The following is a 13,557-nucleotide window of genomic DNA, read 5'->3' on the forward strand; positions in this document are numbered from 1 at the left end:
GTGTTTTTTTGCCCTGGGGCTACTTACTGAGTCAAACAAAAAACAACATTTGAAGAAATATTTGAATCCCTGCTCCAATTAATTTCCCCCAAGGGACCACATGAGGGATTGGGACTGTTGTGGAGGGCTGGACCAAAAAGCCTTTAAAGAGATTAAATAAATATTCAGCAGATTTCAGTTTAGCTTACTGGTGGGCCCTCAATAACAGTCCCAGTTTCTCATGTTGCCCTTTGAGGGAATTCATTGTCCACCCCTGCTCTACAGTGTCACCAGAGTAATGGACTCTTCTTGGCTCCTTAAACGCTGCCCAGCCTCTCTCAGAGCCACAGCCACGTGCTTGAAGGCCGTCTGACCTCCACCCACAAACAGCAGCTCCACCTCCAGGAGAGTAAGCATAGCGATGGGATAGACGGCGTGTTTTCTGCTCATGCAGTCATCTTATTTCTATTCCCAGCATCTCCGAAAACAAAAACCACTTATAATAACCGGTCTCCAATATCGGTCTCCAAAGTGAGCAGCGACGTTTGAGATTGGCTGATTGATCCAAGCGCGCTTCGGAGGCTGAACAGATGATTAGAAGCAAAAACGAAACGTGTCCAATCAATGTGTGTTAAACTTACAGCGCTGTAACCTACAACCTGCAAAGAACGGCTGATCAATGAGTGCTCGACCTATACATAAGGTCCTTAAAATTGGTGCAGTTATGATGCTACTGTGTGGTGGATTTGGAGACTTTTTCTGAGTTCCGAGGCTATTACAGACACCCTGCATTCGATCCAAAGAACTAATTTACCGAGAATCACTGGAAATTAGTCCAAACAAGACCTTTGTTTCAAACTTAAACTTCAAACTATAAATGTGTGTCTCTACAGCAGCTGCAGCCCATAAGAGGGTACAGTCGGCATGTAAAGTTTTTGTAGCGTTGTCTGAAGCTCTTTTTGAAAGGATTTTCTTTTGTTGTGAATAATGATATCATCCCCCAACAATATCATCTGTATCAAAGAGGTGGATAATTACAGAACGAGTGATTGATGAGGTGGTTGGAGAGTGTACTGCAGGTGCAGAGCCTCGTCTCTGTCCGTGGTGCTGAAAGTCTCCTGCAGAACTTCCCTTTCGATTCGGTGGCTGAGCACATCCATTCACAGGAAATCAGCTCTTATCATTTAAATCTGATTGAGTATATTTGACTTTAAATTTGGCATTTGCAGAAATAAATATGCGTTAGGTCAACAACGGGCTTTAAAATCAAATCAGGACAGCTTCTACTGAAGACACTGGTGCCCAGCTCAGTAGTATTATGGATCTCTTGACACCTGCAATAACAAATGTGATGCTCTTTAATATTAATTGGCTATCAGCTGCAAATGTGATCGCTCGGAACGATTTGAAATTAAGAAAACTAGACTGGATGAAAAGATCTGGCATTTCTTCCGTTTAGATTGCGTGAAGAAAAGATACCGTGATACCTGCATGGGCACATGGTTTAGAAAAAAACAAAACATAATCATACAGACAGCATATAAAGCATGTATGCACTTCCATTTGTGTTTTCAGATCCTGTTTTCATTCAGGACTACTTGAAGCAATTGGAATATGCTTTAAAGTAGTGAATCCGCATGATTTTCAATATTTGGGAATTTATTTATTTATTACGTTTTATGTAAGGAGATGAAATAAAAGGGGGGGAATAAACCCTGTAAGTTTAACCACCTTTGTGAAAGGAAAAAACACAAAAACTTAACTGGATTGAGTATTTTCATCCCCACCAGCGACACCTTTTTGCTGTAGTAAAACACCACCGCCAGGGGGCGTCACTGGCACGCACTTTTCCATTTTCAGTACCCTTTGAAGACGATTGTGCTGTGAAGCCCCCACAGAGTGAAACATCTCCACAGCGCGCAAACACATTGTTTGCCATTGTTTGAAAAGAAAACCTCTCAGATGGGAAGAAAAACACCTTAACAAGCAAACACAAATAAGTGGAAGTAGTTACATTCCCAAGGTTGGAAAGAACTTGGGGAAAGGAACGGCTTTAAATGAATTATTTGGATACAAATTCATGGCCTTTTGCACAATGAGCCGACAGAAAAAAACGCCCGCTTTCCTCAACCAAATAAACTATTTTTGATGGCGATTTTTTTTAAAGATCGCGCAGTGAAACCTTGTAAACAACAAGCAAGATGAATTTTTTGTTTGTTTGTTTGTTTTGGGGGGTTTTGTTTTGTATTTTTTTAAGTTGCTGGGGTGCGGTTTTTGATAGAAAAACGAAGAGGGCGGAGGACAAAAGCCCCGCTGAAAAGGGCACATTTCCCCTGCTGAGTGACCTCGACCAATTCAGGAGATGTGCTGACAAGGAAAATATTCAGTTTATGTCCAATACCGGTGAATCAAAATTATTATTATTATTATTATTATTATTAATATTTAGAAATAGTTAATTAATACCCTGCAGCACGCTTCGTGCATAGTGACCCCTTTTACACAGATATATACACTGGTAATATCACTGGGTTACAATTACTATTTGTGTGTGTGTGTGTGTGTGTGTGTGTGTGTGTGTGTGTGTGTGTGTGTGTGTGTGTGTGTGTGTGTGTGTGTGTGTGTGTGTGTGTGTGTGTGTGTCAAGATACTGGAGATAGGCGGTTTGCCTATCTCCAAATTTGGTGATTCTGGAAAAAAAAGATTGTGGTTAACGGAAGGGTGAAATGCTTTAACCAATTTTGGATCAAGTGGAAAATAGAGTCTAATAAAAACAACAGAAATAATTTTCTGAGCAGATGAAAGCTGACTTTTTGTTGCAAAATGATCAAATGATACACCCACAGCAGTAAAATGCAAAACGAAACGCAAATATTTCCGCACACTGCATACTTTTCATTCTCAAGCTTTAAATAGCCGGTACTTTGCTGGTAATACTTTTTCTTAAGTACTGGAGTATTTCGTTGTTTGTTATCTGTACTTTTACTTAAGTAAAGGATCTGTATACGTCACACAAAACTACACGTTAATTAATACATCTTTGGCGAAGCCTGCGGTGCAAATGAAACCAAGGAGCAGAACAGTCATTTCGCATCATGCAAACTGTATTGTATTAGATTGTACAGGTGTACCTATTAGCCGAGTTCCCTCATGGCATAATAATCAGAATCTACGATGATGCCAAATGCAGCGGAATAAAAAGTACATTCACCGCCAAAAAGAAGCAGAGAAGAAGGAAGATTACCTCAAAATTGTGCAGGATTTAAGTGGTCTACTTTTATTTCCATTGCTGGAAACTCCAGAGCTCCTCACAGTGTAAAAATCAGCATATTCCAAATTTATGGCACATATTTTAATGCATCAGTGGAACAATGTGCTAAACTCCGAGGATCCAATCAATGCCTTACATTCACAGACAGCCTGTGGGTATTGCTTGGATGCAGCAGGTGTCCAGATGTACTCCAGCAAACTATCAGGATGTTTCTTTTTCTGTCTAAGCCTACAGAGCTCTACCAGGAATATCACCTCTGCAGTCAGATCTCTCGCGTTAGCTTTATTGTGTTATCAAGACGCTAAACGGGCTTTAATCAAACACCAGCTTCAGGGGATACTCCAGGTAAAAGACCCTCCGTGCAGATGCTCTCGTGGGTATTATATTTATTTTATCACCTGATGGAAACATTAATTTGCATTTCGTATAGATCTGAGTGGGGGGAAATGTGGGCATGCATAATAAAACGTAATATGATGGGTTTTCGGACAGTGAAGGAGACAAAATTTGGATCTTTCACAAATTTAAGGTGAAAAACTCAAAACAAACATTTTCTGCACCTGGAACGCACATTTTTGTGCGTTTTTGTTTTTTGTTCTTTTACCCAGGTGTTAAGCGTTCCTGCCTCATCCATCACAGTTTGGTACACCGTGAGAGGAGACTGTTGAGCATCTTGCGTTTTATGCCTGAAGGAAAACACGAATGAAATTCAATTTACGGTATCAACCAAAGGAAACGTCCAGGACGCATTTACGTATATACATACAATTATAATAAGTAAGCTATAATGGGGATCCAATTCAATCACACACAGCTTTGATATGTAGTCCTGCTTATAGATAAACAATGCTGCACTCCAGAGTGTCTGCACGGAAGGACGCTGATAGATTCAATCACAGTAAACACACATAACCAAGGCTGCTGCCTGCCCTTCATCACATATCACACCCACAGCTCAAAGAGTCTCCGCGCCACTTATCCTTAACTTGTTAAAAAATATTTTAAAGCTGAAGCATCGGTAAATATTCTTCTCTGACAAATACAAGTTTTCTAAGTTAAAAGACGTCACTTTGCTTCATTTAGCAAAAAAAAAAAAAACTTCGTTAAATTGCTTAATTCAGAACTTCATCGCAGAATAATCACCGCACTGCGTCTATGTGCGGGCTACTCACAAATAAAGACAATAAAATAGTGATTACATCCTATTAATAGGCCAAGCCATGAGTTCACCCCGTAGAGAGCGAGGGGACACACACACACACACACACACACACACACACACACACGCACGCACGCACGCACGCAAGCACGCAAGCACGCACGCACACACAGGAGAAGTTGTGATTCTGCGCCCCAGACCCTCCTCGCGGAGTCTTTTCTTTGGATAGCGACCCGCGATCGCTTCTCCTCACAAAACAACGGCAGGACCCCTTTTGTCTGCGCTGGAACCCCAGACCCATCATTAGCACTGATTACCGCTGACCAGTTTGACAACCTTATTGACTGCGAGAAAGACTTTTTTCATGTAGTCCCCCCTTGTCCTTATTCTTAATAGAAACGGAAATATTTAGCTATTTTGTCCTCCTAGATTGAAAAAGAAGGAGCAAAAAAATAAATAAATCAAAAGAAGCACCCTGAACCCCCATTTAGTACCCTTCACTTGTTCGCTCTCTCCAATTCACCATACACGTTTGGCTTCTGTTTTGTTCAAGCTGAAAGGCTTTTGTGTGCTTCATAAGTTACAGTAGCCTAATTAATGGCAAATAGGAGGAAACCAGGTGGTTGCCCCATCAGCTGGAAAGGCTGACATTGTGGTTTAGTCTGGATTTTCTCACTGTGCTCACATCCCGCTTCTGTTTGCAGGGCAACACAAAGGCAGCAGAGGCTATGCAGATAAAATAAAATAAAATAAAATAGTTAAAAAGTTTTTTTGTAGCTGAAGGGTTGCCGAACATGAAATTAGGATTCAGTTGCGCGCGCGCACACACACACACACATCTAACTTACAAACTATATAGCTGTTGTCCAAACACATATATGTCAAGATAACATGATGCACGTGTGTATCACCGTGTTAAATTCATCGTCGCTGTCTGTTTATGTTAATTACTAGACTGCTTTGCCTCATGTACGGTCTGATTCTCGATGTCTTGGGAAAATGGACACTTGCACGATTTAAGAAGCCTGTTCCTGCGCCGTCTGTGCAGCGTAAAGCCCAGGTCCACAATCTGTGCTGTGTTTTGATCTCCATGGTCTCTCCCGCAGATCATCCGGGTTAGTGAGCCGGCCTTTCCGTGACCTCTCGCTGTCACCCTGCATTACAGGACGCAAAGCATGTCGGCCAATTAGGCCTCACTCTGAAACGTGTCAAGGAGTCGAGCATCGAGGTATCAAAACGAATATCACTAGAACGTTTGTCTTAGCGAAAAAATCCAAGATTATTATATAACAGCATATGAATGTTCATATTTTTACAGCTTTATTAACTCTTTGTTTTTTCTCCTCTTACTCTATCCACACGACAATCCAAGAAATAAGACTGAACTTTAAACTCTCTTGAATCAACAATTATTTTTATTAAGTTATCTTTACGGGTTTTTTTTCTTTTTACTGAAACACATGTTCACTAAAGCGCGCATGCTCAACAGGTTTACCTGTGTAGAAGGTAAGTATTAAAAACACCAAGCAAATGAATATGAAATTCGAAGAGACAGAGCAGATCGTTTTAAATAGGCAAATAAACATTATTTATAAAACTTTAAAGTAAAAATATCACAGTTCTTTTCAACATGAAATACCCACAGAGAACAGCAGGTTAGGCGCGTGTGGATGTCTTCATCCCTTTTTCCTTTTTTTCCTTTTACTTATTTTTTCTTCTTCTTTTTTTAACGTTTCATCTCGAAGCGTTGGCTTATTAGTCCGTGAAATGTGTTTCGTCCAAGTGTTAAGTTCAGTTATCCGCACGTGGGTAAAACGCAAACAAAAGTATAGGCCTAAAAGGATAAGGACGGGCAGTCCGCAGCAGATCACAGATCCCTTTATGTTTTGGCAGCCGTCAAATATTAGTTTGTGTGTGTATGTATGTGTATGTGTGTGTATGTTCTTTTTTTTTTTTATCTCAACGCAGGCACTATGACTTGTTTATTGGATTGTCTTTCACTCGTATCCCCTTTTAATTCATTAACACCCTCGATCTGCCCGTCAGATGTCACATTCACTGTCGCTGGAGGTGATAGAGATGGCCGAGGCGGCTGCTTTGCTGGACAGACTGGCCTCGGGACTGGAGGAGTTCCCCAGGCGGTCCACGGTGCCATCCTCGTCCGCCAGGGAGCGAACCGAGCCGCCGGACAGGACCTGCTGCTGGAGCCTGAGCAGAGGAAGGAGAGACATGACAATAAAAGCCCGTCTGTTTCGAGGATCATCAAAATTATTGTCTATAAGTATATAATATATACAGAACATATATAATATATTGTCTACATCGATTATTTACAAAATTGATTTTTTTATTAGATTAAAAAAAATAAAAAATCCTAAACAAACATACAGAAGAAGAAAAATGTCTACTTTTGCTTAAACAAAACAAAACAAAAATATTAAATGGAATCTGTGAAATCTGACTTTTTTCTTAGTGAATTTATAATTGATACATTTTTACCACGTACCACAGGGAGACAGCAAATATATTATTTGGATAACTGTTGGATATGGGACAATTTCAAATGTCATTCTCAGTAGTAAATGTCTAGCTTACACAAGGCTTTATGAAACATAACCTTATGTAAGTCGACCGACCATCTAACAGGCAGATAGAGCCGGTGAAAATAGTTCTTTGAAAGCACAACGTGACATCAGTTAAACTGCATGTAAAAGCAATTAGATTTATGTTGTTTGTGTTATTATTACTGCTAATAATAGTACCAGGAGAATACTGGAGTCACTGTTAATAAAATACCATTAATGTAGTTGCAGGGTCGACTTAATTTCAGTCGGAATATTACACTTAAATAATACAAATGTTTATTCAGAGTCCAAATAATTCATTGCTGACAGGAGAAAACGGAGAAACCCGTTGCCATTTTTTGGTTGTGCTGGTTGGCCATTTTCTGCGATTCAACACAGACACTGAAAGCGGCGTTTATTACAAAAGAAGAAGAAGAAAATCGGGATTACGGTATAATTTTGACTTTAATATGATTTGATGTCAGAGCTGATTGCCTCCAAAGAGGCACGTATACTAAACTGAAAGCAGGGCAAATCACTTGATGGGCAGTAATGGAGTGTGGGTATGTTTCGTTTCTGACGCGTTCGCGTAAATTAGGATTGTGGCGGTGACGGTTATGCACGGAGCTCACCTGTTCTTCGCGGCCGCCGCTCTGTCTCTTTGTCTGCGATTTTTGAACCAGTTTCCTACTTGTGTGGGTGTAAGTCCAGTAGCCTGTGCAAGCTCCCTCTTTTTGCTGGGATTTGGATAGGGATCCTGCAAATACCACTCTCTTAACAAGTGCCGGGTTCTCTCCTTGAAGCAGTGGGTTTTCTGCTCTCCATCCCAGATGGTTCTGGGCAGGGGAAACTTCTTCCGCACCCTGTATTTGTCCACCGGTCCCAGCGGGCGGCCCCGCAGCTTCTCAGCCTCCTGGTAGTGAGCTTCGAGCCACAGCGCCTGCAGCTTCGTATGCGACTCTTTGGTGAACTTGTGGTTCTCCAGGATATGGTAGAGTTCACGGAAATTGCCAGTGTGGAACGCGACGACAGCCCGGGCCCTGAGCACCGACTCGTTCTTGTTGAGGACCTCGCAGGCCGCTGGCGCGACGGGCAGCGACCAGAGGAAGCGGCCCAGGCGCTCGACATCCCCGCTCTCCTCCAGAGTCTCGCAGACCCCGGCGACCTGCTGGGGGCTGAAATTCAAGATGGGCAACTGAAACATGGAGGCTTCTCCCGTGTTTCCCTCTCCCCCTCCTTTCTCCTCTCTCTCTCTCTCTCTCTCTCTCTCCTCCGCGCCGAGTCCTCTGCTTCTTCTTCCCGTGCGCCGAGGCAATCCAAGACAACCCAGAAAACAAGGCAATCCCAAAGTTATCAAACCAATCGTCTGACCAGCCGTGAAAAAACACACACGCCAAAAACGCCACAGAGGAGGGACAATGCTGCGTGGGGGCCGGCTACCGCATCCTCTGGGCTTGGCAAACTTGTCAGGCAAAGGGCTGAAGGTGCAAGGGGAAAAATTAAAGCCACTGCGGCGGTGTAGTCTATTTTTCAAGGTATGCTGGGATTGAATGTACGAAAGAATTAAAGCCCGAGCTGAGATGTATTTTTAAGGAGGGGGGAGAGAAAAAGACAGTCAAGCCCCCTCCGATGATTTCCTATTGGACTTGGCAGATTGGCTGCCCGGTTGCCATGGATGCACGTCAATCACTGTCAAGTTCAGCCAATCAGGCGGAAAGGAGCACTTAGCACCACCCTTTTCAAAAATAATATAAACATTTTGACCTTTTCTGCTTGGCGTCTTCAAACGTTTAGCTGCCTCTCCGTGCTCTCCTCCGCCTTTGTGCGCGGCGGGCGGTGTTAAAGGAAGAGTCCTATATAGTGAAGTGCCCGAGCAGACAGACACGCTCAGTCTCCCTTTATGAAACAGGCTTTACGCAGCAAAATGACACATCCCCGCTGACTATAGGCTGCCCCGTCCTGCCCTGCCCTGAGGTAATAAATAAATAAACAAATAAATAAATAACAACAGATAATATTAGACGGCGTGGAAGCTAAATTCGACACATCACATTTGTAGTTGTGTTTAGCATGGCCTGCTAGGCTGCCATGCTTTCTGTGATGTACCCTCCGTCATAAGTCGGCCCATCGTACGCCTGTAAGAATCTTATAAAGCGCTACTGTAAGCGCCTCTATACCGTATTTTAAATGCTTGTTTTGCCTTTTAAAATATATATTTTTGTCCTTTCGCACGTCTAATATAAAATTATGCCACAGTGCAAGTGCACAAATATAAATAAAGTGTGATTGTCGGTATTTATTAAAGCATTTCAACAGGACCTCAAATCTGCAGCCAACCTTGAACAGCTGCAAAATCTTTATTAACAATAATCATAATAAAATATTATCAGGTGTCGTCGGTGAAGCGCGCTCTTTTATATAACCCGTGAACAAATGCTCCTTTTTTCTTTTCTTTCTTTTCTTCCAAATGGCTAAATGTTTGCTGTTGTTTAACAGTCGTAAGTGTGATGACAGCCTTTAGGTACCTTTATTCAGTTTTGTGTTGCTGTTGTTGGTTTTGTTGTTATTTTTTCCTCTCTCTTTTTTAATTTACAGTAGCCTCCATCAGCGCGCACGCGTTTGCGTCCGTCCAGCTCGTGATAGCTGTAAAACAAAGCAGGGAGAGAAATATTTGTGTATATAGGATTATCATGGCCCCGCCAGGCGACTCGGTTTTAGTATCAGACACATTCCGTTTTGTGCACAGGCTGATTTAGTAAATAAGAGGGCGGATAGATAGCGCAGATGGTTTGAAGTGTCAGGTCAGATTATTTCATGGCTGGATACAGTAGTAAAGTTCATTCTGACGGAAAAGCCTGATATCATTTTCACAGATACCACCCCCCCCTCCCCCCGCCTCTCTCTTTCTCTCCCTCTCTCTGTCGTGCACGTGCGCGCACGCACCACACGCTCGATCCAAATCCCCTTCGGGATGTTTTTGCATGAATTATAGACTCTTGATGTGGGGTTATGAAATGCCTTCTGTACAAGAAGCTGTTCAGTCTTTGGCTGTTTCATTTTATATATTAAATAATAATAATAATGAGCACAATCAGTTAGTTTGTCAAAAATATGCACCACGTTATCTTTCAAAAATTGCGCACGCAAGAGGAGCAATGTACAGACTGGGACTATTTAACTTGTATTTGACCGGGGTCGCCACTCATTCACCCATACTACAACACCAATGGCAGTAAATAAAGAATAAGACCGCAATCGGAAGAAGCAGTGGAAATAAATTGTGAGGGCGACTGACAAGGTGCTGGCTTGAAATATTTAGCTGCCTGTAAATATTTCATTCCTGCAGGCTTCCCGACTCACCCTAAATTTACGAGGACTGCAATGCTTTCTCCAGGAAGTGTGCATCAATAAAAAATAAACCTGATTTAGATCTCTTAAATGGAGAACTGGAAATAACTATTGTACCTCATCCTGTGTAAACAACACGTCTACCTTATAGGCATGTTTTTAAAGATTTATATAATTTTTTTAAGAAAAAGTTGATTTTTTTTCATAGTGACATTCACTATATGAGCAGGCTTATTGCGCTAATAAACAGGCGTTTGTGCATATTTATCTCGCGTAAAGGCTCACAAATGTAACATTTCCTTTTATTTAGCCAGTTGTTTCTGCTACTTCGTGAACCTGTGATTATACCTTATCCAACACCGCCACAGGTTGGCAATGCAATCCTAAATATCGACTGCTGAGCGATTGACGCCCAAAGTGTACAGCAATGCGTAAAGGCCTATGACACCATGTCAGAAGGATAGGCCTCCTGACACCAATATCTCCGCACATGCAGCGTAGGGACACAGTGGACGTCATTCAAACGCATCTGTTTTCTTTCTTTTGTCTGTTTGTTTCACCAATCCCAAAGCCTCTCTTCAGTCCTCAGTTACACACACACACGAACGCACAAACTTCAGGCTATTTCAGCTTTCTATATATTAGAGTTGGCAAATCCCTCTTGTTAATGCGGTGCAAGCAAAGGCAGCTGTAGATACACGCTTTCAGACTGAAGGGATAGCCCGCGGGTTATAACCGCCAAACGATTCAGTCTGACCTATTGGATAGTTTTGTAAAGAGTGATAATTGCAGTTACTAAAAATTAATTGTTCTATAATAACATGCACTGATATTCTTGCTGTGGCGATACCACCATTATTGCATATTGTGTGAATCGGTTTAAGCATTTCTATATGTGAATGTGCTGTTTAAACGTTTAAGTGAGATATTATTTGCAAAATATTTTACATATAAGAGTGTTGTAGCTTTTTTCTGTAAACGGCACTTGCAGTGACAGCAGACAGACTAAATGTGGACATATTGTTCAAACTGCACTGACTTTTCTGTTTTTTTTTTTCAGCTGTTCATCATCTGTCTGTGAAAGGATGCTTCATTAAAGGTGAACATTTTCACAGTGCAGTGTGAGCCTACTTCTTTTCACTAAAAGAAAAGGGGGTGGGGGCTTTTAAGATGCTTTTTCCAAAAACAGTTATTATGCAATGGTTTTACATGTCAGGGCCACCTGAGATCAAATTGAGCTTTTTGTGGCCTATAAACTGAAATGAGTGTGAAAACTTGTTATTTTGTACCTTCTCCACATCTTCTTACTCAAATCCTCAAATGAGAGACTTGGTTCGAGAAGACTGAAAACAATGTGGTGAGGTATAGGATGAGTCAAGCAAATTAGAGTAGCACCTAGTAATAAAATTCAGCTGTGACCTAAATTGAATGACTACAAATTTAATTCGGAAAGTTGCAAATAAAACTTGTCCACTGAGACTTTTAACAGGGTTGACTGTTATCTTTTCAACCCGCACATTTTTATGAAATAAAATAAAACCATAGTAACCGATTGGAAACCTTTATCATTCTGCACACACTAAAAAATACAACAGTAACCTACTGTAATGAAGAATAATGGAGGCTTTGTAGCACTTTATCCACAGTGGCTCATTATAAAGCTGCTGTGGCCGTAATTTCAAGAGATTCACTACATTAAAGAGTTTGAGAATATCACTGGCAAAGAGAAACAGCTTGATATATGCATGTTACTCGAGGTGGGTGGCAGCTCCATGACAAACAAGAGCATAAAGAGCACTGCAAGGTGGAGCGATGAATGAGGTGTTTACGATCAGAGATGAGTACATTTACTTTGTGTCATCACTTGCATGTAGCTGGGTCGTAGCTTGCCCTGGGCAGAGGGAGGGAAGGAGTGGGGAATAGTTAGATGCGAACAGGCTGGAAATGACCCAGATTCCCTGGGATCACTGGAGCAGACAAGACACTACAAAAGCCTGTCACCAAGAGCCATCCTGCCACTATCCCATACAGACCTACAGTACCTTTCTCTTTCCATCTGCTCATCATGTCCACAAGCCTGCTGAGATGTAAGCAAACATGTGCACAGGTACACCAAAAATGTTCGTGCCTGCTAAACAAACAAATGCCGGTCTGCATCTGAAATGCATAATATCACCTTTACTTTAAATATGCTCTGATTAGTCTCGCATGGAAACGGCACATTTTAAATCACTAAAACAGCATCAATTGAGAAACCAGAAGGCATTGAGGGAAAGCACTGCCACACAATGATAATGTACACAGCTAATTGCCCGGGCGGGAAGCCGCTTCTGCTTGGCAAAGATGAAGGATGCAAACATTAGTGTGTAGGTTCACAGGCTGCAGTGTTTCTCTCTGCTCGTGACAGACTGTTTTAACTTAGAGTCAGCTGTCCCAGCACAGGATTAACTTTCCAATTAAGACATCATGTCACCAACACAACCAATATACCTGAATGTATTGGGACTTAAAGAGACATCACTTCACTCATATGTTTGCCGTGCCTCTACAATGACAGGAGGGTTAAGCCAAAGCTCTCAGAGTTGTGTTTTCAAACCCGTTTGCCCCCGGGGCGGCAGTAGCTCTTGACGCTGTGTTTAATCTCTGGATTTGTGGTAACAGAGAAGACTTCTTATCCACTGACCCATTGGCCCTGAGTGTATGTAATCCACTGCCTTTCAGTCACACAGCCCAGCTGAAATGAACAGAGGAGAGCCACAATGCTGCAGCAGCAGCCAGTGTTGGAGGCTGTGTACACACACACACACAGACACACGGCCTCGTCTGTCCTGACACACATATAGCTCTCCCATGCTTTTGTTCCACAGGGCATCTACTACAGAGCTCAGCCATAATACTCTTATTATAACCAATGCACATGACATTTGACCTTATACCCACTAATGCTAGCTTACTCTAGCACACGCTATAGAATAAATATTCCACAATGCCATAAAGTCAGAGCGTAGACATGACAGCAGCAAGGAGTATTTGTGTGAGTGTTTCAATGCTACGTGAAGAGTCATTTTACCAACAAAACAGTTCATCATGTCACACAGAGGCCAAACAAACACCTTGGTCCAATCGATTTTCTGTTGTGTAAATCTCTGTAGGATTACAAAAGGTTGTACCAACTGTCTGCGGCCTATAGATGTAACTTTATTAAATCCCCCTATTGTCCTGCAGCATAAAATTGA

At 41.9% G+C, this 13,557-nt stretch overlaps 1 protein-coding gene across 1 annotated transcript; it reads right to left on the reverse strand.

Moving 5' to 3' along the window:
* Positions 1-2,859: 2,859 nt before the first annotated feature.
* Positions 2,860-8,536, reverse strand: LOC308389976 (homeobox protein SIX6). Its single transcript, XM_080871610.1, has 2 exons — positions 7,606-8,536; positions 2,860-6,617 (listed from the first exon to the last, which is right to left on the reverse strand). Exons 1-2 carry the CDS (start codon positions 8,175-8,177, stop codon positions 6,452-6,454), a joined length of 738 nt encoding a protein of 245 aa, XP_080727736.1. The 5' UTR covers positions 8,178-8,536; the 3' UTR covers positions 2,860-6,451.
* Positions 8,537-13,557: the final 5,021 nt, after the last annotated feature.

Source organism: Rhamphochromis sp. 'chilingali' (assembly GCF_963969265.1).
Source record: "Rhamphochromis sp. 'chilingali' genome assembly, chromosome: 21".
NCBI lineage: Eukaryota > Metazoa > Chordata > Actinopteri > Cichliformes > Cichlidae > Rhamphochromis > Rhamphochromis sp. 'chilingali'.

Excerpts from the sequence above, each read along its gene's own strand:
- LOC308389976 (XM_080871610.1), bottom strand. The coding sequence starts at position 8,177 with ATGTTTCAGTTGCCCATCTTGAATTTCAGCCCCCAGCAGGTCGCCGGG. Across the intron at positions 6,618-7,605 it reads GCGGCGGCCGCGAAGAACAG|GCTCCAGCAGCAGGTCCTGT; the intron begins GTGAGCTCCGTG and ends TCCTCTGCTCAG.